The sequence below is a fragment of the Ammodytes marinus genome (genome assembly GCF_949987685.1).
Source record: "Ammodytes marinus genome assembly, chromosome: 12".
Classification (NCBI taxonomy): Eukaryota; Metazoa; Chordata; class Actinopteri; order Uranoscopiformes; family Ammodytidae; genus Ammodytes; species Ammodytes marinus.
The window spans coordinates 12,760,144-12,783,007 of NC_137216.1; the positions used below are offsets into that span (position 1 = coordinate 12,760,144).

The 22,864-nt window shown below is 39.5% G+C and overlaps 2 protein-coding genes across 2 annotated transcripts in view; one reads left to right on the plus strand and one right to left on the minus strand.

The window, feature by feature from the left end:
- LOC307258060 (general transcription factor IIF subunit 2-like) overlaps nt 1-22,535 on the plus strand; it is a gene marked incomplete at both ends in the record, with an annotated part of 40,807 nt that extends 18,272 nt beyond the window's left edge. The window contains 4 exons of the mRNA XM_080037454.1: nt 15,591-15,672; nt 18,929-19,028; nt 20,414-20,557; nt 22,401-22,535. Of these exons, the coding sequence (XP_079893580.1) occupies nt 15,591-15,672; nt 18,929-19,028; nt 20,414-20,557; nt 22,401-22,535 (461 nt within the window). The remainder of the gene's footprint in view (nt 1-15,590; nt 15,673-18,928; nt 19,029-20,413; nt 20,558-22,400) is intronic.
- kctd4 (potassium channel tetramerization domain containing 4) lies at nt 4,604-6,431 on the minus strand. The gene has a single exon (XM_080037453.1). It carries the CDS (start codon nt 6,343-6,345, stop codon nt 5,569-5,571), a length of 777 nt encoding a protein of 258 aa, XP_079893579.1. The 5' UTR covers nt 6,346-6,431; the 3' UTR covers nt 4,604-5,568.
- Nucleotides 22,536-22,864: the final 329 nt, after the last annotated feature.

The following is a 22,864-nucleotide window of genomic DNA, read 5'->3' on the forward strand; positions in this document are numbered from 1 at the left end:
TGATGAGCTGTGGATTACTGTGACCTCGCGACTAATAAGTAAAGCAGTCGCTGTCATAAAAAATGCATGGAGCCGATCTGCAATTAAAAAAGCCCTTAGGTTTGATGTGGTTGCACCTGGTGAACACTACAGGTTCAGAATCACACAGTATGTGTTTGTGAAGAGTGGGCTAAGTTTAAAGTCTGCCCAATGGATGTTTAGAAAGGAATCATGATGATGATGGTGGCTGGTCAGACAGTTTGACGACACCATTTCCTGCTCGAGCAGATGGTGTCAGTCACTGTGTGTGGGGTGGGGGTTAGATGTAGAGTTGAGTGATGCTATTGATTCAAAGGTAACTGATTTTTTGGAATGTTTAGTTTATAACAATAAGATGTTCAGAGCAACTATACTACTCTTCCAACAGTCAGAAAGTGACAGTAACTAGTTAATCTCCATTCATCTCCGGACGAGATTGGACGCTATTTAATTTAAAGTTTACCTTTCCACTTCCACAGGTTTCCATAAATGGATCTTAAAGGTGCTGTAAGTGGAATGGTTCTTTTAGCTAACTTCCTGTCAGTTAGCGGTCCCCTCGCTCGTCCCTACGTCCCCACATTAATGCACTGCGGTCTTCAAGCAGCAAGTTATCTAGCATCATCTCAGATCCATAAGTGTGATAAAACATGATAAAAACCATCAAAACAGACGGAAGGATTTTTACCTGCTCCGCCATTGTAGGCGCATACACATTCACCCATCTGTTGCTCTGGCGTGCACCGGCAGTGAGACCATGGAGTGTATATACTATATATGAGTGAGACGCGTGTCGGTTTGTAGAGTTCTCTCTTCTGATTGGATAAAAATTTCGGGATACTACAATAAGTTTATTTGCCGATTACATGCAAAGCAGCTGACTGAGAGATCGGCTTTATGAAACGTGCACATTATGTAAGTGATCACTGTATGAATAAAGAGCGATTTTACACTTATATTAACATAAATAAACCGCTTACTTAACTTTTAACGTATCCATGCTTCACATTGTTTTTGACATGAACCAGGCAAGCCTTGTTTTGCATTTGCTTTGGCACCGGCAACATCGACCACTGCCAAGCATTTTTATGTCCTTAAACGCCTAGTATTCGTCTTTCTTGGTGACCAGGGGCCTCATTTATAAAGCTTGCTGCGCACAAAAACCTTGCGTAGACGGCAGAAATGTGCGGTCAAATGTGCGGTGGTAAAACGTTGGTATTTATAAAATAATTATTTGCGGAGAAGTGTGCGTATTCTCACGCCAACGTTTGACCATGCGTAGAGCTACCGCAAGGTTTTCCTGACTCGGGGAATCAGCGACACTCAATGGCAACACCATGAAATAAAGCTCAGTCATCAGAAAAACGCAGACAAATGACCTTGAAATGCTTGGCACGGTGGCACCCAATATATTTAGTCAATAAAATGTATAAGCTTACCTATAGTTGCGAATATATGGCTACTGTAGTCTATGCCATACAGTTGTGATGTAGATTGAATTACTTATCAAGTAGCCATAGGTCTACATGTTTTGGTTATATTTTATAAATTGAATCTTATAGCGCTACTCTATAATAATATCCTATACGTCGGGAGGTGTTTCCGTGAATGGCCCGCGGGAGAGCAAATTTTAAGCGGTCTGTAAAAAGTAGTTTTGTACAAAGTTAAGCCCAACAGATATTAATTAAAACTGTACATTTCATTAGATAAAATCATGTTATGAATTTTAGCAAATCATTACACGCATCTCTTTCCCATAACAATTCACCCTGGAAGTTTAAACTATAATCTGACGTTGTTGGAAATGTGTGGATCTCACGGGAGATAAACAATGCTCTCGAATAGACTATAGGCATTATTTCACTTGTCACACCATATTTTATATAGGCCTACACATGTGTACTACAGGTACGCTAATACGTGATATTGCATACAGTACAAAGTTGGGCGAAACTGCTTTACAAAGACAATAACGAATGTGCCAATCATGATATGTGATCAGCGTGCTCGTGTGTGTGTTTGTGTCCCAGTTACTGTAGCACATGCACGTCACAGGCTTTCTTCCTTCCCAGTCGCTTTCTTTGCGGCCGGTTGCCTCCCTTTTTTCCTCATGTCTGTCAAAATTCCGTGCTTTTAAGAGCGTCACCATATTCAGGAGCTATTTAGCATTCGCCATTTATGGTAGATTGTGGGATGAAACCATAGATAGTATATGATATGGATGTATCATCCGTGCTGACCTCAGTTATTCACACGGCATCCAATAATCCTGGTTTATGCGCGTCGCCATCTTGTGAGATTTTTACTCCGCCTCACGTCGGGGGGAGGGAGATACGCCCATCTAGCTGACATACACCTCCGAGGCAAAGTGAGGGACAACGGGCGGAGAGCTGTCACTCAAGAGATCGCGCCAATACATTTTAACCTCCAAAAGAATAAAAACTAGCCTGCTAGAAAAAAATTCACCCCCCCAAACACCAAGCAAAGAACACAGTGCTGCGCCGACATTTTTCGCCAAAACACAAGACTCTCTTTACTCTTGCCGAACTGACAACACACTCGGAAATCATTCTTTCGACCAATCAACGGACAGCAGTGTGTAGCTCCACCTTTTCGGCACCCTTTCAGAAGACCGGTAAACCTACATAGGAGTACCGGAAATGGGAGTGGCTTAGATCGGTTTTGCTCGCTTATTTCAGGAGCCTACCCAACTTTTGGCAAATGAAAAGCCAAAATAACCGGACCGAATTGCTCCGACCCCACTCTGCTTGGTGGAAACGAGGCATAAGAGTCAAAATTGTGGACATCTGCTGGGTTTATTTTGATGAATTTGTACCTTGCAATTCCTCCACCTTTTTATGGAACTGCATTGATAAAGCGCTGGAGCACCACTTTCATTATGGCATTGTAATTATTCATCTGATTGAGGGAGGGATTTGTAACTGAGATTTTTTTTTCAATAATATGCTTCTTCATATGTTTTTGTGTCCTCGTCTGTTAATTCTATGAATACTTACAACAACAACTTCAAAAGTAATTTATCGTAGCTGTGGGACAATACTTCCACTCAAAGTAAGTCAACTGTGTTCCCATTTTTTAAAATCTGAACTAGTTCATTGATGTTCTCATAAGCTCAGGGCATTCCTGCATCACCTTAAATAGAGAGACTAATTATGAGAAAAACAAGAGGGAAAGGGGAATAATCCTATTACTCCAGTAAATCAATTTATCTTTAGAGGGGAATAGCTCAGGATATCTGTGGATTTGCCAACTATAATTAGAGATGGGTATCGTCTATTAATGCTAATATTGATACGTATTAATGTTTTGCCCTCCATGACTGGAGAGAACAAAATGTAACAGCACAATTACACTACTTCAAACGTGAATCATCTGATGCAGCTTCATCATCGTTAGGGGGAAGTTTAGGAATTTGAAAGTGCTTCTAGGTTGGAATGAATTAACCTTATATAAATACCGTTAGCAGCACCCTTTGTCCATTTATCATTTAAGTACCGGTTCTCTATACCCATTACTTACTATAATATATCTGAAGTTGGAATGGTAAATATTGGCACTGCTCATTACTAGGACACATTATATTTACTTCTAAAATGAGGATGAGAGATAAAAGGAGTTGAGGAAGGAGGGCTGGATTATCTATCTCAGACTGGTCTAGTTATAAAATACTGATTACTGGAACTACAGGGTTCAAAGGGGCTCCATAAAGGTTTTTGCAGGTGGAGTTGCAACATTGCAGTGGAATAAAGTAAGCCCTTGAAATGTAGGACCTTTATCACAAATATTAGACGGATATTAAAAGTTATAGTAGATGTCCAATACACAGGCATTACCACTTAAGAAATGTACTTGACACCAATACACTTCCTCATAACTACAGTGAAATTAGAACTGCTGATGAAGTTTGTCATTAACATTTAAAAGCATTGGCTTTTGTGTTGCTTGTTTCTCCTGTGTAGTCATTGGTAGAAATAAAACGTTTAGGACAGGATCAGCCTCAACTTACACATCAGCTGTTTAAGCCATTACTTGTAGTGTCAAGCTACATTATAGCCCAAAAGACATTGCATTCTCTGCATTGTTTTACTCAAATCAATCCCAATTTAAAGTCACAAAGCAGGATATACACTAAAAGTATGTCACATTTTCCAGAATATTTTATATATTTAAAATGTTCTAGCTTAAATTGAAATCCACAATGAATCCACTAGAAATATCACTGTCTACTTAACATACAGCCTCTGGGGGGCTTCAAATATATATATATATATATATATATAAAAGTAAAGTAATTTGATTAAGAGCAAAGTAATTTCTCAACACTTATAACCATATTGCAAGGAAAAAATTGACAGCCATTTTACAAAAAGAAAAGACTCAGGCATTTCACTGCACACAAACTTTTGCAGATACACTAAAAAGCTAATTCCAGTAGTTGCAGTGTCACTTTTATTTGTAAAATATTCACATTGAAAAGTCATATGCATTTTTGTGGCACTGACTTCACAGAGGCTCACAGCACTAACAAACACACAGTTTATTTAGTGCACATGCATCATGCTAGATTCAAAGCCCTTACAATTGTCACATTTCTTTGCACTTAAACTCAACTTGTTGACATGATCTGAGAACAATAAAATGTTGCTTTAGTCTCATTTTAATGTTATGTTCGATAGTCCATCCAAAACAATCTTGATGAGCTGAGATTTCCCCTACATGTTCCAGAGAGGCTAATACATTGAACACAAGCTATTAAACCAACCAAACACAGCACACACAATGTATAGCAACACACACACAGGCACAGACTGTAGTAAAATGTTACAACAGTGCACATCACGGCTGGGTTAAAGGCTTTTGCAGCCGTTGTAAAAGCAGCAAGAGCAGCTGTTTAGAAAAAAATCCACGGATAAAAATGTCAATGTTTAGATTCTCAGTTTGTTCCCTTTTCCTTATCTATGGACAGATTCACAGTTGTCTTGACTTCCATATTACAGAATGGTACATGAACAGATCCTATTTATATATCATTAATATTAAGTTGTTCTAGATCATTCTGAATTCTATAGATACTAGCTCACAAATCAGTAAAAATTTGATGCCAAAATGTTATTTTGTGTTATGTAAGCTAACATTGTGCAGTAAAGATATAAACACTGTCCTGTGAGACAGTCCAAACCACCTATTCTCTTTCTCTCTTCAGTCACACATTACAGCTCAGCACATAAAAACATCTTCAAGTGTAAGTGTATACTTCTTCCTGCTCCTTTTCAGGCATATCACATCAATACAGATAATTTGTTTTCTTTTTTTTCTTTTTGTGAAGTCATTTAAACTTAAATTTAAAATTTTGTTTATTGTATTTTTATGCTTTTCATTTAGTTTTGTATTGTTTTTGATATTTCTGAAATAAAATTAAAAATTCAATTCAAGCCAATACCTTTATTTAGAGTGGATATGAAAGCAGGCACTACTCTTTTCCCTATCAGCTTCACCCTCTTGTCACGTTTCCTCCCTCTGTTTCCCTAATTCCTACTTGACAAAGTGCAAGGCTTCAGCTGCCACCACTGAGCCTTTGCTGCTGTCGAGGCTGGTTACCAGTTTGAAGCCCGATTTCAATGCTAGCATAACTGTTTCTAGTTTCAAACAGTCAAGTGTGCACAAGAATGTGCTGTCCTCCTTCAGTACGAGCCGAGAGCCCGGCTCTGACTTGATGAAGTGTCGGAACTGGATCACGTTGGACGACACCACAAATTCTTCCGGAAAGCCATCCAAACGGCTCTTGGAGATTTGCACAAGCCGCCCTTTGACTTTGTCGATGAAGAATGGGTCACTGCAATACACCTTAAGGCCCTGCGATCTCTCATGGCTATCTGTCATCTCTAAAAAGGCGGCCTCCCGCTGGACCGCCCTCTGACTTTCCCACTCGACTACGGCTTCCACCAGTTCACTCAGACGGTAAAAATCAGCCTCCCGCCGTAGGAGCCCTGCTTCCCGGAAGTCGTCAGGTAGCTGGAGCTCTCCGGTTCGGAGGTAGTTGAGCACATGGCGAAAAACTGGACCATCTCTATCGATGAACGGGTTTCCCATAGAATCTGTGTGCTGAACTGGCTTTTTACCGTTGGCCAGTTCTTCCAGAAAGGAACCCTGGTGCTTGGCAAGGGTGGTCCTGTGGGCGGTGTACAGGAATCCCCCTACGTTGAGGGTGATGGTGCCTGAAGAGGGCTTCTTGAAGCTCTTGCTGGGCTGCAGCAGGTCCGGGTTAATGTGCCTCAGTTCACTTTCCATCCTTCTAAGGTTCCATTCCATTCTCCAATCACCCTTACCAGCCTCCACCCAGCCTCCTCGGAGCTGGCGTGTCTGCAGTACAAATCGAGTCTGTACTTTTTCTTCTCTTTTGGATCTGTCAGTGCGAGTCGCGTGTTGCTGAGAAATTGAAAAGGTGTTGTCAGCTGTTGTATAGTGAGGGTGAATGTGTGTCGAGAGTTTGTGATAGTGGAGGGTTGAGTGCTGTCTGGCAGAGAGGCAACAGTGTACTGGGAACTGAAAACAGACTGGCTCTCTGTGCTGCTCAGTGTGCTGCCCCTCTCTCTCTCTCTCTCTCTCTCTATATATATTTCTCTCTCAACCCTCCCCCCTTTAGGAGTGGGTGGGCAGACGGCATCACATGCAGGGAGGAGATCTGACAACAAAAGAGTACAGACTTCAGGAGCTCTTTCTTTCTTGCTCTCTTTCCCTAATTAACAGAGCTGAGCTCTAGCAATTAGAACACACACACACACACACTCCTGTCACCAGATGGAGGGGGGTTGCTTCCATAATTTTTGTGGTGTGAAACTGTCTCCAGTTGTGTGCGTCGGAATATGAAAGTCCTTTTGCAGCCAAATCCATCTGTTTACCACGCAGCACTACATGTGAACTGGAATCTGTTTGAAAAGGTGCCCAGTTTTATCAGGCGGTTTACTGTCATGCTTTTTCTGTCTCATCTCTGACAGGAAGAAGTAGGTCGCTAGTCTTACTTATGTAAATGAAAGCAACAGGAAATAAAAACACCAAATTTGCGCAAAAAAACGTCAAGACAATGGTAGGGGAAACACTACTAGTTGCTCCTAAGAGCTAGTGCTGTAAATGGAATAGACTTGCGTCGGGTATGACTCAAAATGCATTTTGCCAAACCATCTATTGTGTAGCAATAAGTGATGTGTGTTACTGAAATGCTGCTTTATTTATCTGGGAGAATATCCTACATTGATAGCACTTTCTGTCGCAGCCTCCACTGTGACTTTCTATTCATAAGATAAGAGATTAGTGGTGTCTTCATCGACAACTCAATTGGAATTGCAAACAAAGCCAAGACTCAGTGGAGAGAATTGTGGAAGGTTTGACCTGTTTTTGTTCTCCTGTTCATTAAAACTAGTTCATGAAGGAAGGCTGTTATCTTCAAAGTCAGCGAAAACTTGTTTGTCACAGCTGTTAAAAAACTGACAGTTGAGGAGGTTCAAAATTATATTTTAGCAAGGATCCTCCTTTCCTCCTAAAGGTGGTGAATTATTCATGGAGCTGTGCTAAGAGCTTGTGGTGTAACATGGAGTCACTGGCTGCTGTGAAGCTGGCATGGCAACCACTTAAAATAAGGACTTGTATGAGCTCAGAGCTGTCAGTCTCTTGCTTTATTCATTACAGATTATTTACTGTATATACTCTGCATGTGCGCTGGGGATCAAGTTTATCCAATAGATTAAACTGATAAGACATCAGCATTTTTTTAAAGTTTATTTTTTAATAATCAGACATATTGACCTAGGGTTTTTGCTGAGTATTACTGTCACACGCTCTACATCATGTTGTATGGACATTTTTGAATTGGATAAATGAATAGTCGGGAGCTTCAGAACAAAACTTATAAAGCACTTTACATACAGAAGTGAAATGTATCGTGGTCTACATCGAATACAAAGTAACTGTGATAAAGAATAAAAAGTCCCAAAAATACACAGCACATACAAAAAATCTATGTGGAGGCATGAGATCTAGAAAGTCAGACGATGTAGTGAGAGGTTGTCCGTAACATGGTTTCTGTAATTGATGGTTTGCAATACCCTTTCCTGGAGCAGTGAATCATCCAATCATAGCGTAGCAACTGTAACTAGGATCTGCAGACCTGTAAAGCTTTAGATTTCTCTGTGATGAAGTGGTTTGCATTGGGCTGCAGTAACAGTGAAAGAGTTTGGAGTACAAGGGCAAATGGTAGGAATGGATTAAACTGTGTGTTTGACAGCAACGGCGGCTGAGTCCAGATGACTCATACTACCAACAAACTTACAAAATCTCTACCTTATCTTCATCAATAAAATCACTCCAAGTCAAACAACCAGAAAAAAATTATGGAATAACTGCACAAAAATGATAACACAGACAATAATATTACACTCAAAGGTTACAAAGGTGTACTTAAAAAAAAAACTCAATGACTGTTATATTATATAACACTGAGTTGTAGTGCAACCACTTCAAACATAAATCAATTTTTAATAATTGGTCTATTAGTTGAATGTATCCTGGGTTACCATTAGTTTTGCGGTTGAGAAATAGATCTAGAGGCCCATTTGCTTAATATGGATGGTGCTAGATCATGTTAAAACCAAAACGCCAGGGCTGTATACAGTTACAAACATTGGAAAAATCACTTCAATGTTAATGAATGTAATCATTAAATGTCATTAAGAAGCAGCCTCTGGGCTTGGTAGAGAGGTGCTCTAATGGAAAATTATATTTGGAGATCCAATCAGTGACTTCAAGCCCCCCTCTTTCTATTGCTTCCTTGTTGTCAGCAAGTATGGACATTAAGGCTCTAGCACTAACACATCTTTGTCTGTGTCAAATCTGAAAATCTGATTGCTAGATGCCACATTTCTGGAGGTACTGACATATTAAGACCAAGCAATATGAACATCCGCAGAGCAGACACATACAATGCTGTGCAAGTTAATCTCTAAAACTCTGTTTCTCTTTTGGCACTTAAATGGCTTACCGGGTAGAGTGCGGACCGCTCAGGTCAAATCTCTGCCTAACCCGCAAGGTTGCACAGCTCTTCATCTTAAAAAACCTATAACTGTATATATCTCTTTTATATATTTTTTAAATATTTTTACTGTATCTTTCCTTGTGTTTACTTGGTTTGGTCTGATTCAATCATAGGAACTGGCACTTTAACCAGGAGGTCACTGGGATTCAATCTGAGTTGAGATCAGAGGCGAGGGGTTGTTGTCTTAGAGAAGCAATGAAATGATCCAAGATATTTCTCATTGGAGAGTGATCTCGAAGAAGAGTGAACCAGGGTCAGATGAACAGCCCCCGCAACAACAGAAGCAGCTTATGCAATGAGTCTACTAAACTGTAAGGCTGCAAAGCGTTTACACTACTGAAGATCAGTGTCACTGTTACCTGCAGAAGAAGGTGTTTGACTGGCATATTTGTATTAATTGATCTAACTCTAGTATGTGTAAGCTTGGTGTGGCTGTTATATGATGAAACGTAGATGAGGAGGGATAGTTCATCCAGAGACTGTGATGGTGGATAAAGCCCTTGTGGGCGGCAGGCTGTTTGTGTGTTACAATAGGAAGGTCGGAGCTTTAAGGAAATGGCCTCGGAGAAGATGGACGTAAGAGATGATCACGAGGGGGTGGACGAGTGACCTCCTCACCCTTGCATCTTTCTCTCTTCCTCTACCGTCTTCACTCTACTATTTTTCACTTGTCTTCACAATTATCTACAAATGCCTTTTACTGTACAGGCCCTAAATTATTTCCCCTCCATTACACTGCATATGAATAGAATTTTTTAATTTTTTTATTCAGGAATAAAATGGTATTACCATAATTTGCGTTCAATTCTACAGTCATCACAATTACCCTTAATTTGAATTTAATACGCTCCTTTACTTGATCTGTTGTATTTTTTAGTTAAATTTTCCCATGGTGTTGACATAGTAAAGAGACTGAGGTCCAGTAAATGTGTTTGTACATTTTTCAGCATTACCATGAATCCCTCTGGGTACCATCACAAATTGGAGTATCAATATTTTATATAAAATTCCAGTTGAGAGTGTGAAGAGAGTGGAAAAACAAACAAAACTGAGATCAAAGTAACTCTAAACAAAACTGAAAACAAATCACCTTAGGTTGACTAAACCAAATATTGAATTCTAGAAAAACAACTTAACAACAACAAATGTGGATGTTGAAACAAGGATAACAGAGCTGTGAAATAAATTCTGAAGTGATGATACCAGAGGTTGGTTATAATTTATCTATTGGCAACTTAGTCTGTTTTCCCTTTTAACTACATGCCCCAATCATAAGGAAATCAGTTGATGGACACCTAGAATCTTGACCTTTGGATTAACCCTAAACCCCTGAACTTGCTCTAAATCCACTTTTGGTAGCAGAACTGCAGGCCGTATAATATTTAAGACACTATATAATGCAGATATTACCCAACAGCTGTCAGTCTTTGTGAATTATTGTGAATCATCACCCATACGAATCTAATTAAGTAGATATTTTTTTTCTGTACTGTTTTGTTCTTGTTTTGAAATTGTATTATGTTAAACTCATGCCTCTGTAATTTAAAGTATGGCATGATAGACAGGCAGAGAGAAAATGTGTCTCTGTGTTGGGAATGTGTGTTACCAAGCAATGTGGGTGAAGAGTGATTACAGCTAAAAGCAAGAACGAAGTGCATATTAACTGTGTTCTCTCTAACTGTTAAGTTCACATATACAGGATATCAGACCACATTCATCGAAACATCTTTCATCATACTTTTAATTTTTTTATACAACACATTGTAGCTGCCCTTAATAAGTGTGTACTTTGCATGCAGTGTGCATACAATTGGGAGGTTCTATTTTAGTATAACATTGCACCTTGAAGTTTGACCCTGTTGCTTGTACAGTACATCCATTGCATACTTGGTTGTGTTATCTTGGCAGGTCAATCCCAGTGAAATGAATTCTGCTGAGCAGAATCTTGTGGGTCAGAATAGCCCAGAAACGGCTTATGTACAGTATATGAATTGGGGCTGAGCAGTATGGTCAAAGTCTTCTTTCACGGTATAGGTAATTTTATGTCACTGTAACTATATATATTCACAGTATAGTATTTTTCCTTAAAATTATATTAATTACTGGATTAAAATAACCATACTGTACTCACATTTGATTATTTTCATCCTTTACTGGGGAGTTGAATACAATAGGTGCAAAATACTACACCTGTCTTGCTTTAGTCAATCAGTGCAATATACAATCACAGCATCAACCAAATGTGTAGCCTAAACCTACATTTTTGCATTGCAGTGAGTACCCATCATTCCTAGTGCCTATTGTACAAGTCTGTGGTGTTGGTGGTGTACAATATGATCTGGGGTTGCTTCAGTTTGTCAGGTATAGGTTCAGAAATGTTATGTGCCAAAAAAAGCTTTTCAAAACGATGCCACAGCAAATGCGTGCCTTAATCAAAGCTAAGGGTGTTCCAGCTTAATATTAGTGTGTAACTTTTTTTTTGGGCCAGGCAGTGTAGCTGCCTTTAGTGCTTTTCCATGTGTTGATATTTGTTTTTTTTGTTCGATGATGATAATGTTATAAGGGGAAATTGAACGGAAGTTGCATGAAATAATTTACAGATGGATCTGTTCGCACAAGTTTTTATTCTTTTCTGAGGCAAACATTTGGTATTTGATAAGATAGAACCCATTTCAACAGTTGTGATTTTTTGTAGAGTGGTACCTCAAGGTCTTTTGTAGCTCTGAATGATGAAGTTGCGTAGGAGAATTAGGATACTGAATGTCTGCTTAAGAGGTGGACCAAAACATTGATTTAGCACTTAAGAGTTTTACAGTGAAGCCAACATGATGGTCTACTTTTAATCAAGTGTTTCACCCACGCACAGAAGCCTTGAGCTACACATGCTGGGTCAGACCACATCCCATGCCGGTCCTCTCGCTCTCTATCAAGTGTGTCTTTCCATGTAAAAAAGAGAGGCATTTCTCTCCTATATACACTGTTTCAATGGATCCTGTAGAGGGAACTGGAAGACTTGAGTGGCAGGAGGGGAAAAAAATATTCATTTTTTATGGTCTTGACCCCCGTTACCATGATTACTGCACCTCAGGGATGTTTGTGTTGGGAAGACAGTGTGCACATGTATCTTGTGTGTGGGTGTGTTTTTTAGACGTGTTGCTGGCAAGCGCTCTAGCACTCACCAGCCAATAATTGCACATAATTGCATCCATTTGTGGGAAAGATGAACATTAGTGAGATCTGTGACACGTGCTGCCTCAAGATTAAAGACGGACTCTTGCGTGACATGTGGTGTCAGGTGGCGTGTGATCGTTACTATGGTGACCATGGCAGTTGCACCTGCATTTGTTCAGCTTGTAGTTGACGCTGAATACATTCCTGGCTTTTACATTAAAGAAAAGATGCTCCCTAGCTCTGTTTCCAACGAATCCCGTGGACTAAAAAAACATAAAAAATAATTAATCGATCATACTGACCGACTCAACATTTTCTCTGTAGTCAAAACCTGATATTCTCTGCTTATCCTCCATTGTTGTTGTTGTTGTTGATGATGGAGACTTGTTTTTACAGATTTAAGTCTTCAAATCCAGAAAGAAGTCCTGAGGGAGAGTTGTAGTTCTTGGTCTTTTCATGTTTTTTCTTGACATTTAGAAAGATATAGAATAAGATCAGAATTATCTTATTACAATGCGAGATGGGTCAATGCAGCGACCAGAACACTATAATATTAAGCTTTGTAACCAGGCAAAATATTTATGCTGTTAGATATACGAAAGATGACACTTGAAAACTTCAACCAAAAAGTCTGTGATAACTAAAACTGTAACATCCTACTATAATATAGGCAGTCCTTTAATAATTCTGATAATTCATAGCAAAATACAAAATATAATTTGTGTACATTTCTTCTTAATTATAATAATGTTAATTTCATGTTGTCAAAAGCAAAACTTCAATGAATGCAGACATGATTTATAAATGACTAGACAAATTATTAGCTGGCAGTAGAAATGGCTCTTTTGTATTCCAGCAGAAAATTAAATTGTGGTTTTGATAAGAAGACAGTCTGAAAAGAGGCGTGTTGTGCATGTGTGTTATGATTTTAGGAGACAACATGTAGAAAAAATATTTTTGGTAAGAGAACACAACCATCTGTGGCGATATGTTTCCTTGTTGTTACCTGGACAGAACATCACATCATCAGTGGGAACACAGGAAAAAAGACACTGCAGACTGAAAAGTGATCCCGTTGTGCGGGCATCACCACAAGCTGACATTGCTTCATATGATGATTGAGAGGGAGAGAAGTCTCTACCTTGTATCTTTTCATTGCATTTCTGAAGTGGGAGAGACGGAGATGAAACGGATGTTAGTAAGGGAAGTTTGAGGATGAGGTTGGGAGATGGCATGTATCCCCACAGGGTTCGACCAACTCATTTATTGAGAATCCTCAACACTTTGTGGAAATTGGAAGAGAACATCAAAATAATTTTTATGGCACAGCTCAGAAAGACCCCTCAATCTGTTCATCATTAATGCACCCACCAACCATGTGTTGACATCTAAAGCTCCCTGTAGGCTTCCTCTCTCTGTTTGACCAGTGTGTCTATGCTTCTTCTGTGAACTGATGAGTGTAGATTAGAAAGTAGTGGCTTCTCTGACTTTTTGTCTGTCCATACAAATAATGCCAAATCCTGCAACAACGCACAATAGGCAGAGTTGTTGCCAATGCAACACCAACGCTTACCAACTGGACTCCGACATTTCCTGGACTGTCGATTCAACATTTGCAAAGAAAGAAAACGATGCAATGAAAGCGCCTCCCAATACTGATAATACTGAAAAGAGAGGAGCAGTTATAAAATGGTTTCAACAAAAGGTTGTGGGTTGGACAGTTGAGTAATTGGCTAAATCACCTTATGAAAAAACAACTTGGAAAAAAAGGCCTGAGTCATGGTAAATCACAAATGGCTGCAAATGTCACACTGACTGTAGTTGCAGACCGCTGAGTGGTGAATGGTTTATGGGAGGCGAAAGAAACAGTTTTAATCCATTAGGGGAGAACGGGGTAATATGTCACACGGGTTGGCTGTCACAATCGTTATATCTCGGAACCAGAAGGCGCTGTGTGTGAAATTTTGGTATGTAAATATCCAGAATTGGGATCAGAGGTCACCTACATAGTCTTCCTTGGAGTTAGACTGCTGAATTTGAGGTGAGAGGACTGTTTGTGTTTTTCATGTCGAATTGAAAATATTTAGCTCCTCAGTATTTTTCTTCTAGGCTTTTACACAATGGGTTTATAACAAAACACTTGTTACCCATAAAAAGTGTGAAGGGTATACTATAGTTTAGATTGTCAGATGGTTGTTGGCCTTGATGCTAGCAAGAAGTTCAAGTTGGGGTTGGTCGTCACATTTTTTGGGGGGTTGGTTGTCACATGTTATCCAAAGGCTGCAGCCAGAAAAGGAACCCAATAACGAAAGAAATTGTCAAGTTGTATCTTAACTGACACCCCAGAGAAGGAAGGAATAGAACATTTCAAGCCAACACCTTAAGCTTCAATTTAATGTAGGAATTGAAAGATGTTTAGGTGATGAGCAATTCTCACTAGAGTAAAAAGTGTGCCTACTTACCCCGTTCTCCCCTACTTAAGTGAAAGTACCAATACCACAGTATAAAAATATTCAAATACAATTAAATAAAGCATAATATACCGGTTAATTAGTATTTATTCAGATTGTTTTTAGTACAGCAAGCAAAGTACATAATATTCCCTCATAAATCCTGTTCACTCATTCATTCAAACCATAACAGTGTGTTACATTCAGCCTCATTCAAGTCCCTAATATTTACATTTTTCACAATGGATTAAAACGGAAAGCTAAACCTGATGACATAAGTTAAACATTCATCCGCTTAACTATTTGTGGAACAGTCACTGACAGCATTACGGCTTTGAGAGTGTTTGAAGCTGTTCCTGCCAGCTGTGCACACCTTGATTCAGGAAAAATTTTCCACACTCATTCTTTCCTGCTGTGTCAGATTTGATGGAGAAAAAATTGTATATCAGTCTTGTCTCCATACAGATATATAGCTGCTGGGTTCAGCTCTAATTCAGGCTTTGGCTACTTTTCATGAAGCCTCTGTAACATTATAATGACTGGGGTGGCGTAATGATGAAATGTCAAACCCTCTGTTGTGCTGTCAATCCCAAACCAGTTGCCGAGTGGACATAGTGGACTTAAGCCCTGTTAAATATGAACAGGTGTTACTTAGTACTGTGTATTATAGGTGGCTGCTATATGAAATAAAATCAAGTAGATTTTTCAACATGTGTTTTTGTTTGCTTGTTTAAAATATAGACTGTGTAATGTATTTAAATATTTTATGTGTGTGGACTTTTACTAAATAAAGAGTTTTACTGATTCTGAATCCCGATTGAACAGCTTAGTCACTCTCTCTGTTGTAGATGAAATCAGCCTGGAGGGGATGGTGGTGCACAGAGCTGAATGCAGGCCCGTTGTCAATGAAAACTACATGAAGCTGAAGAAGTGAGTGAACTTTGAAATTGTTTGGCTGAGAAACACTGAGTGTAAGGGACTAAATTATGATTAATAAAATAAGGTGTATATAAATGTTATTGTGTCTCATTATCCTGTTTGGTTTCAATAACTTCAGATGGCAAAAGAAAATTGTCATTTGAGCATTCTCATTACAGTAAACGATCACACTGACTATTAATGAATTATTCGTAAAATATGTGGAATAAAAAACAAACGAATGAATAAAACGCCCCGACCGTTGTTTGTTTAAGCATCTGTTTTCTAAAACTGTGCTGTTGAGTTTGCTTGTTTCGCCCCTGTACAACACGAAAATCTGTTTAAGTGTTGTGAAATAATTCATTCTTACATGAGTGGAGATGTCGTGATGTGTTGACAGGGACATTGCTGAAACTGTTTATTTGTGTACACAAAACACTCAAGTCCACTTTGCCTTTTTAAATGGGTTCTGCCCCCTCTCCATTGGAATCCTTTATATCAGCTATAGTTAGTGGAGGGTATTTCTACAGCAACCACATCACTGGCACATACACTTCTGCAATGCAACCCAATTAAAATACACAGAAGTTTGCTTAAGTGCTTTTCAGCCATATAATCCATAAAATGCATTATAGGAAAGTAGTACTTTAATTAATGACCTGCCAAAATTGTCGACCACTTATAGGTGACCATGTTTGTCTGCCATCAATTACTAGAAGCTTCTCTTTCGGATTTCTGTGCTGAGAATCTAGCTGGGATTATCCTTGGACGTTAAAGGATGCAGGGTTTTCCCCAGAAAAGTTGATAGGCATGGACACACCGGTCCGACTACCGACTGTCGCCTGAAAATGGAGTCTGCAGATTCAGGCAGCTCCAGTCTGCCCGTCGAGGCCCAAAAAGTGCCAAGAACACACCGAGCCGACTACGGACTTTCTGTACGCTCTGTGCTTGCGTGGGACGTAATGTCTCCATAACAGCAGGCGGCGCTAATCTGTATTGTGGCCCAAAAAAATATGGAAGCCGGAAATTATGGGACAGCTCTCTAGACCATAAAGAGCACCATTTTTAGCTGAGAGTGTCGAGCATGGTGTCGAGCAGTCAAGAAGGGTTGATGCATGTGATTACTCGCTGAACGAAACAAACAAACAAATTAAAACAATGGCTAGCGATACTGCTGTTTGTGCTACCCGCCTCACTTCCGGGCTTCACTGATTTGCAAGCCCTCCACCAATCAAATTGCTCCGACTGAAAGACTGCCCGACGCCGATTGAACATGTTGAATCGGCTGAAAAGAAGCCCGACGACATCTACGACGGCCGACGTCACCGAACACACCAAACAGATTTGTGTCCCCGCCCCCTCCAGACTCTCCGACCATGTCCGATGGCCGATTATCGCGTCGGTGTGTCCTGGCCTTCAGGTGTTAATTCAGATTGGTGGTGTTAACAAGCTATGTTACGACTTTAAGAACGTTGCACCGGACGCCCCAAACATACTTTATGCATTGTGTGTACACGGAGGTCTGGAAATAAATAAAAATAAATCGCTTGGTAAGCGGGAGGTTCATTTAGCCATGGCAGGCCGCCATGCCTGTAATCAGGGCTGTACGCTTATTTTTTCAGGTGGTAGCACTGGTGCTAGCAAGCAAAAAAATTCAGTAGCACAAAAATAAATTTGGTAGCACACAAAGTAGGCTATGATTGAAAACTTGCATAACCTTAACCCTTGCATTTTGCTCTAATTACCTTTGAGCATGTCATCCTGGTCTCATTTGAGATTCACAATTAATATGATATCCTAGTGGGTGCAGTAATAATTGTAGAAAAATTAATAGGGGTGCACTGATTGCGATTTAGAAAAAAGAATCTAACCTGCCAATTGCAATTTTTTGCTGATTCAGAATTATTATTATAATGTCCTTCTGTTAATTAAAACCAAACTTTAAAACATTAAACATAGCCTATTAAATAAATAAGTATACATATTGGTACAATTTAGGATAAATTAAATAGGTTGTTGTGAATGTGTTGGGAGTAGCTTTTCAGTGGCTTATTTAAAACTTTGTAAATAGACTAGGCTACTGTTGACTGCTCTCTGCAGCTGAATGAGTTGCCTTTCAAGCTAGAAAAAAGCGCTAACTTCCTGTTCTTACCGGCTTCAAAATAAAAGTCAACTAACGTTTGGCTAATAACAGGCTTTTAATGTGAAGGCGCACAGGAAATGTTCTGTTTGTACACGAGCTAACTTAACTGCGGTAATGTGCCGTCTCCTTCCGGTAATTGCCGTTGGTGAAGTTTTTATACCTAGAATCGCTGCACCCGCACAGATCCCGAGCACACATCTTTCACCAGCCAAAGTGGAGGGTGGATTCAATAACTTACTTGCCTAAGACTCATTTACCCGCAGTGTTAATGTAGAGCCCTCTAAGCAGTGTTGTGCATCTCTCCTCTGTGTTTCAAAGACAGCCTCTCCTCATTATCAACCTGTCGCACGAGTGCTAATGGGTTCGTATTCATCATCGCACGTGATCAATTTCAGTAGCAAATGCGATCAAAACTGTCGCACTGTACAGCCCTGCTGTAATACACTGGGGGAAACCCTGATGGCACTGCAGTGTGCTGCAGAGTAAATACTGAATTTATATCTGTCCAATTGAGGTGTATTTTTTACTTCACAAGGGAAAACTTTTTTCTGTTTTGTTTTGTAATATTCGATTTGGATGGCAGCTGACAAATGTTCCTCCAACATGGCAGGATATGCAGGACAGGACATTTTCATGGTGGCTTCTGTGTCTATCTTTTTATGTGTGCAGGGACACACTTCAGGACCAGTTTGGTAGAAACTGCTGTAGATAAATTGGTCATATAGATATTGTGGTAATTATGGCAGCAGAAAATTAGACCGCTGCAGTGCTTTTTTTTTAACACAAATCAGTTGGAATAAAATGCCATTCAGTGACCGGCAGAAATTATTAATAAAAAAATAAACAGTAAGCAGGATATGGTTGGGCAGATCAGCTTCCTTGCCTTATTTGGTTAGTTTAACCTTGAGGTGCTGACAGTTGCGTCCGTGCTAACAGGCATCTGTCAGCCGAGATCAAGTCGATCACAGAAAACCCAAAGTAAACTGTACTCTCTGTGTGTGTGTGTGTGTGTGTGTGTGTGTGTGTGTGTGTGTGTGTGTGTGTGTGTGTGTGTGTGTGTGTGTGTGTGTGTGTGTGTGTGTGTGTGTGTGTGTGTGTGTGTGTGTGTGTGTGTGTGTGTGTCAGGATGCAGATTAAAGAGTCCACCAAGCCTCAGCGTTTGTCGAAGCAGCTGGAGAAAGCCGTCACTACCATCTTCAAGCCTGTGGCCAACCACGATTTCAATGTGAGAACTTATAACAGCCATGCTGCATGTGGGTGGGTCTGTGTTACCAGTTTGGTTAAAGGAAATGGTAGGCCCATTGAAATGAAACGTCAAGTCCATTCTACAGGCTTGTTGTTTGCTACACATTTTAATGTTTTCGACAAATAACACGGGTTTCATTGGACGCTGGGTTGTCCAATTTAGCTAGTTTATATTCCCTGGATTGCGCATAGAAATGTAAATGTCAACATGGACATGCTACACCTCTTTAGATCGATTAAGATTATCCACAATTCAATCGTTCAGTTACATAAACCATAAGCAACAAAGAATAATTCATTCAAATTCACCAGTATGGTAAGAGAGAACAAAAAAGTGGCGACTACTTGAATTTTGATACGAGTCCCTCTGTACATGAGGCTGTCTCTCGATGCTAGATCAAATTGATGATTCATAATTGATATGTCACGGTTCCAAACTAACTTTTCCACTCGTCACACTGGTGCTACCAACTTTCTCAGTTGATCCCATCAGCATATGATTTGTTTGAACCTTCTTTGACTTTTTTTCATATAGCACATGGGCATAGGCAATCTCACATTATTTGATAGAGATGTTTGTCTCCAATTGATATTAACTGTGTCACATGCTTTCTGATATTGATGAAATGATTATATGAATCTATTAGTCAGTGATAGGAAGAGTTAGTTATTCCTCAATAAGCTAGGTTATTCCACCCACAGCCACAATGCCCCTCTGTCTCTCCCAGTGTTTGAGAAGTACCAGCAAATTGGGGCAGCCACAGAAATTCAATCAAGTCAACTCTTTAGTCAGCCAGTGTAGATAAGCTGTGTAGTATTGCAATATTAAATAAATACTGTTTCAGGATCATTAGTTACAGATCGCTAAATGTTTGGAACACGTTTACCGGAAGTGGATGGTTTAGTGTTTGATAATTTAGCCGTGCATATGTAGGTCGATGGTGAAAGTGCACGTAGGGTAAAACACATGAGCAGGTGAAGAAAAAAAATAGCACTACCTTCAACAAAAAGATCTTGGGCAGTATCAGAGGGTCACCAAAACAGTCTTTTTTTTCCAAAAGGAGTTAAGGCCTGTCTCATATGGATGCCTATTTAAAGTTTAAAATGTAAAAGTGTTACTGTAAGTGACATTATTACAATGTTAAAAATAAATATTTACTAAATACTTAAATATTACAATAATGAGTTTTGAAAATGTCAGTTTCATGTTCTTACAATTTGTTGGCTTTACTTACAGTACATGGATTCACGCAGTTATTGTATGTTGCTTTTGATAAAATGAGTAGCTTAATGTAATATGTAAAAAAACATTAACATGAACTTTAACAGCCGTTTATTGCACGCTACATTGTTCTTATTGTATAGTTGGATCATGACAAGAGGAAGAAGTCTGAGGGGAAGATGGTGAGGGCTGAACGGCAGGTTGTGTTGGACATGCTCTTCTCTGCCTTTGAAAAGCACCAGTATTACAACATTAAGGACTTGGTGGACATTACCAAACAACCTGTGGTGAGCAACACACGTATACACATACATAGATAACAATATAGATGGAAAAACCCAAAAAACAATGCACCTGCCCACTATCCACCTTGCACTTGTTACATTTTGAACAAATCGCCCACGACATGACGTTCATGACTGTTGACACACTCTTGTGGTAAAAATTTGGGCAAACTTGTGCGCACACACACACAAAGAGATGAATCGATAGAGCACATTGGATTCGTTCCAGCTCACAGAGAACGGTAGTGTGTAGGTGCTGAGACCTTGAGGTTCCCTACAATTGCATCAGATTGCATAACCATGGACTGAGTAGGAGTCAAACGCTGCAATACACTCCACAACATCATTTCTCTCCCGAAGCACTTGAATTAAATTAACTGAAGTAACCGTAGAGCCCATTATTAAAAGTCTTTAACAACATCACTGTTATTGGTCAGAATCAGATACAGCGGGAACATGTCTATAAGCTCAACAGAGACACCCAGTGGTCTTTGGAGAGTAGGGTCTCACACACGGCTCCTGCTCAGTATTAGAAATAAGAGTCATGTTGGATTATGGCTGTTCATGAAACTAAAGTGTACTGTCACTACAGAAGAAATCTAAGCAGGTTAAAAATGAGAGGCAAAGCTGTGTATGTTCCATTCAGAAGTCTTCATGTCACCAGGAGCTGGCACTCAACACACTTGTAACACCTTTTTTAAAGGGAAAGTTGTAATTCTTGAAACGGAAATGGTAAATATCTTATTTTTTTAGATGAAAAAACTGATCTCATGCTCTGTATAGAACTGCACTGTAAGCAGCTGGTTACCTTAGCTCAGCACAAATACTGTGGCACCAGCCATGAAACACATAACCCCCGGAAAGATATACTGTATTGTGTTGTTTTACCACCTTAGTTATTGTACGGAATAAACCAAGATCTGCTTTGTTAGTTCGCCATAGAGGTGCTTTTGCCTTCAGAGCAGGGCTGATATATTTTACTTGCGTTAGTGGCAATTCCGAAGTGTAGAAATACTATAAAAAGTAAATACATTTAACTTTAACCATTAGAATATAATGAGGTACCAAAAGAAAAAAATAGTCATTTTGCTAATTTGCCCAATTCAAAGATATACCATTATTTGTTGTATGCATTTTGTAAACTTCTAAGGTAAACCATTAAGTAATGTTGAAAATAAACACAAATAAAGTACAATTTCCTTTTGTGGTGGGGTAGAAGTTTAAAGTAGCATAAAATGTAACTTCTGGGGTTAAAGTACATACATGTAACTTTTAACTATATTGTTTCCCCGTTTCCAGTCTTTATGTTTAAGCCAGCAGCACTGTACAGTAGCTAACACTGCATATTTATTGCACAACTATGAAAGCAGTATCAAAGTTCTCAACTAAGTGAATGAGCAAATTTCAGAAATTGACAATATTTCTTTGAAGTAACAGTTGTATATTTTGTGAAATTCTGCCGAAATTAAGTTAGACAATCCATACATTTTTCATGCATCAGTTAAATATAAGCTAAGCATAAACACTGGAAGTTGAGAAAAATGGCTAGCCTGGCTCTGTCTGTACAGAAAAAAGGAAAAATAGTTCAGCTATGGGTCTAACAGTTCCTTGGATGTAGAAAGTGGTATTAATCTCCTCATTTAAATCCCTGCCAGCCAGAAAATTACCATTTTTTCCAAAAAGTATTCCTTTGGGATCTTTGCTGGTGCAACATAAGGAGGCTGTACCTGTGAGGGAAACTGGTTTGCTTACAGGATCAAATTTCATGCGTGTTTAGTTCGAAATGATACACAAAAACACATAGGTTGTTTGTCACGGACATGGTGTGTTACTACTGTTTCCTCAGACCTACCTGAAAGATATCCTGAAGGAAATTGGGGTGTACAACAGCAAGGGAGCTCACAAAAGCACCTGGGATCTGAAGCCAGAATACCGACATTACCAGTCTGGTGAGGAGGAGGAAGAGAGGCAGACCGCCTAGCTTCAGCTAATTCATCCAAGCACGTTCACCCATGTTGATCTGACCACACAGGAACCATCACAAGCTATCAGCTGCTTAATATTCAAAAGGAATACCAGTTTTTCACGGAGTTCCTGAATATACCTGTAGCTGTTCAAAAGCACACTGTTAATCACATTATGCAGTTTGTGATTTTTTTTTTTTACGTTAAACTGTTAGCTAGCACGGCACTTGAACACAATAAAGAGACATTGTTACACCAGTGAGTTCCAAGCCCTTTTTTTGAAGTTGAAGGATGGTAATGGAGGGCATGAAAAACAGTAAATGCTTTTGGTTGCTGCAGACTCGAC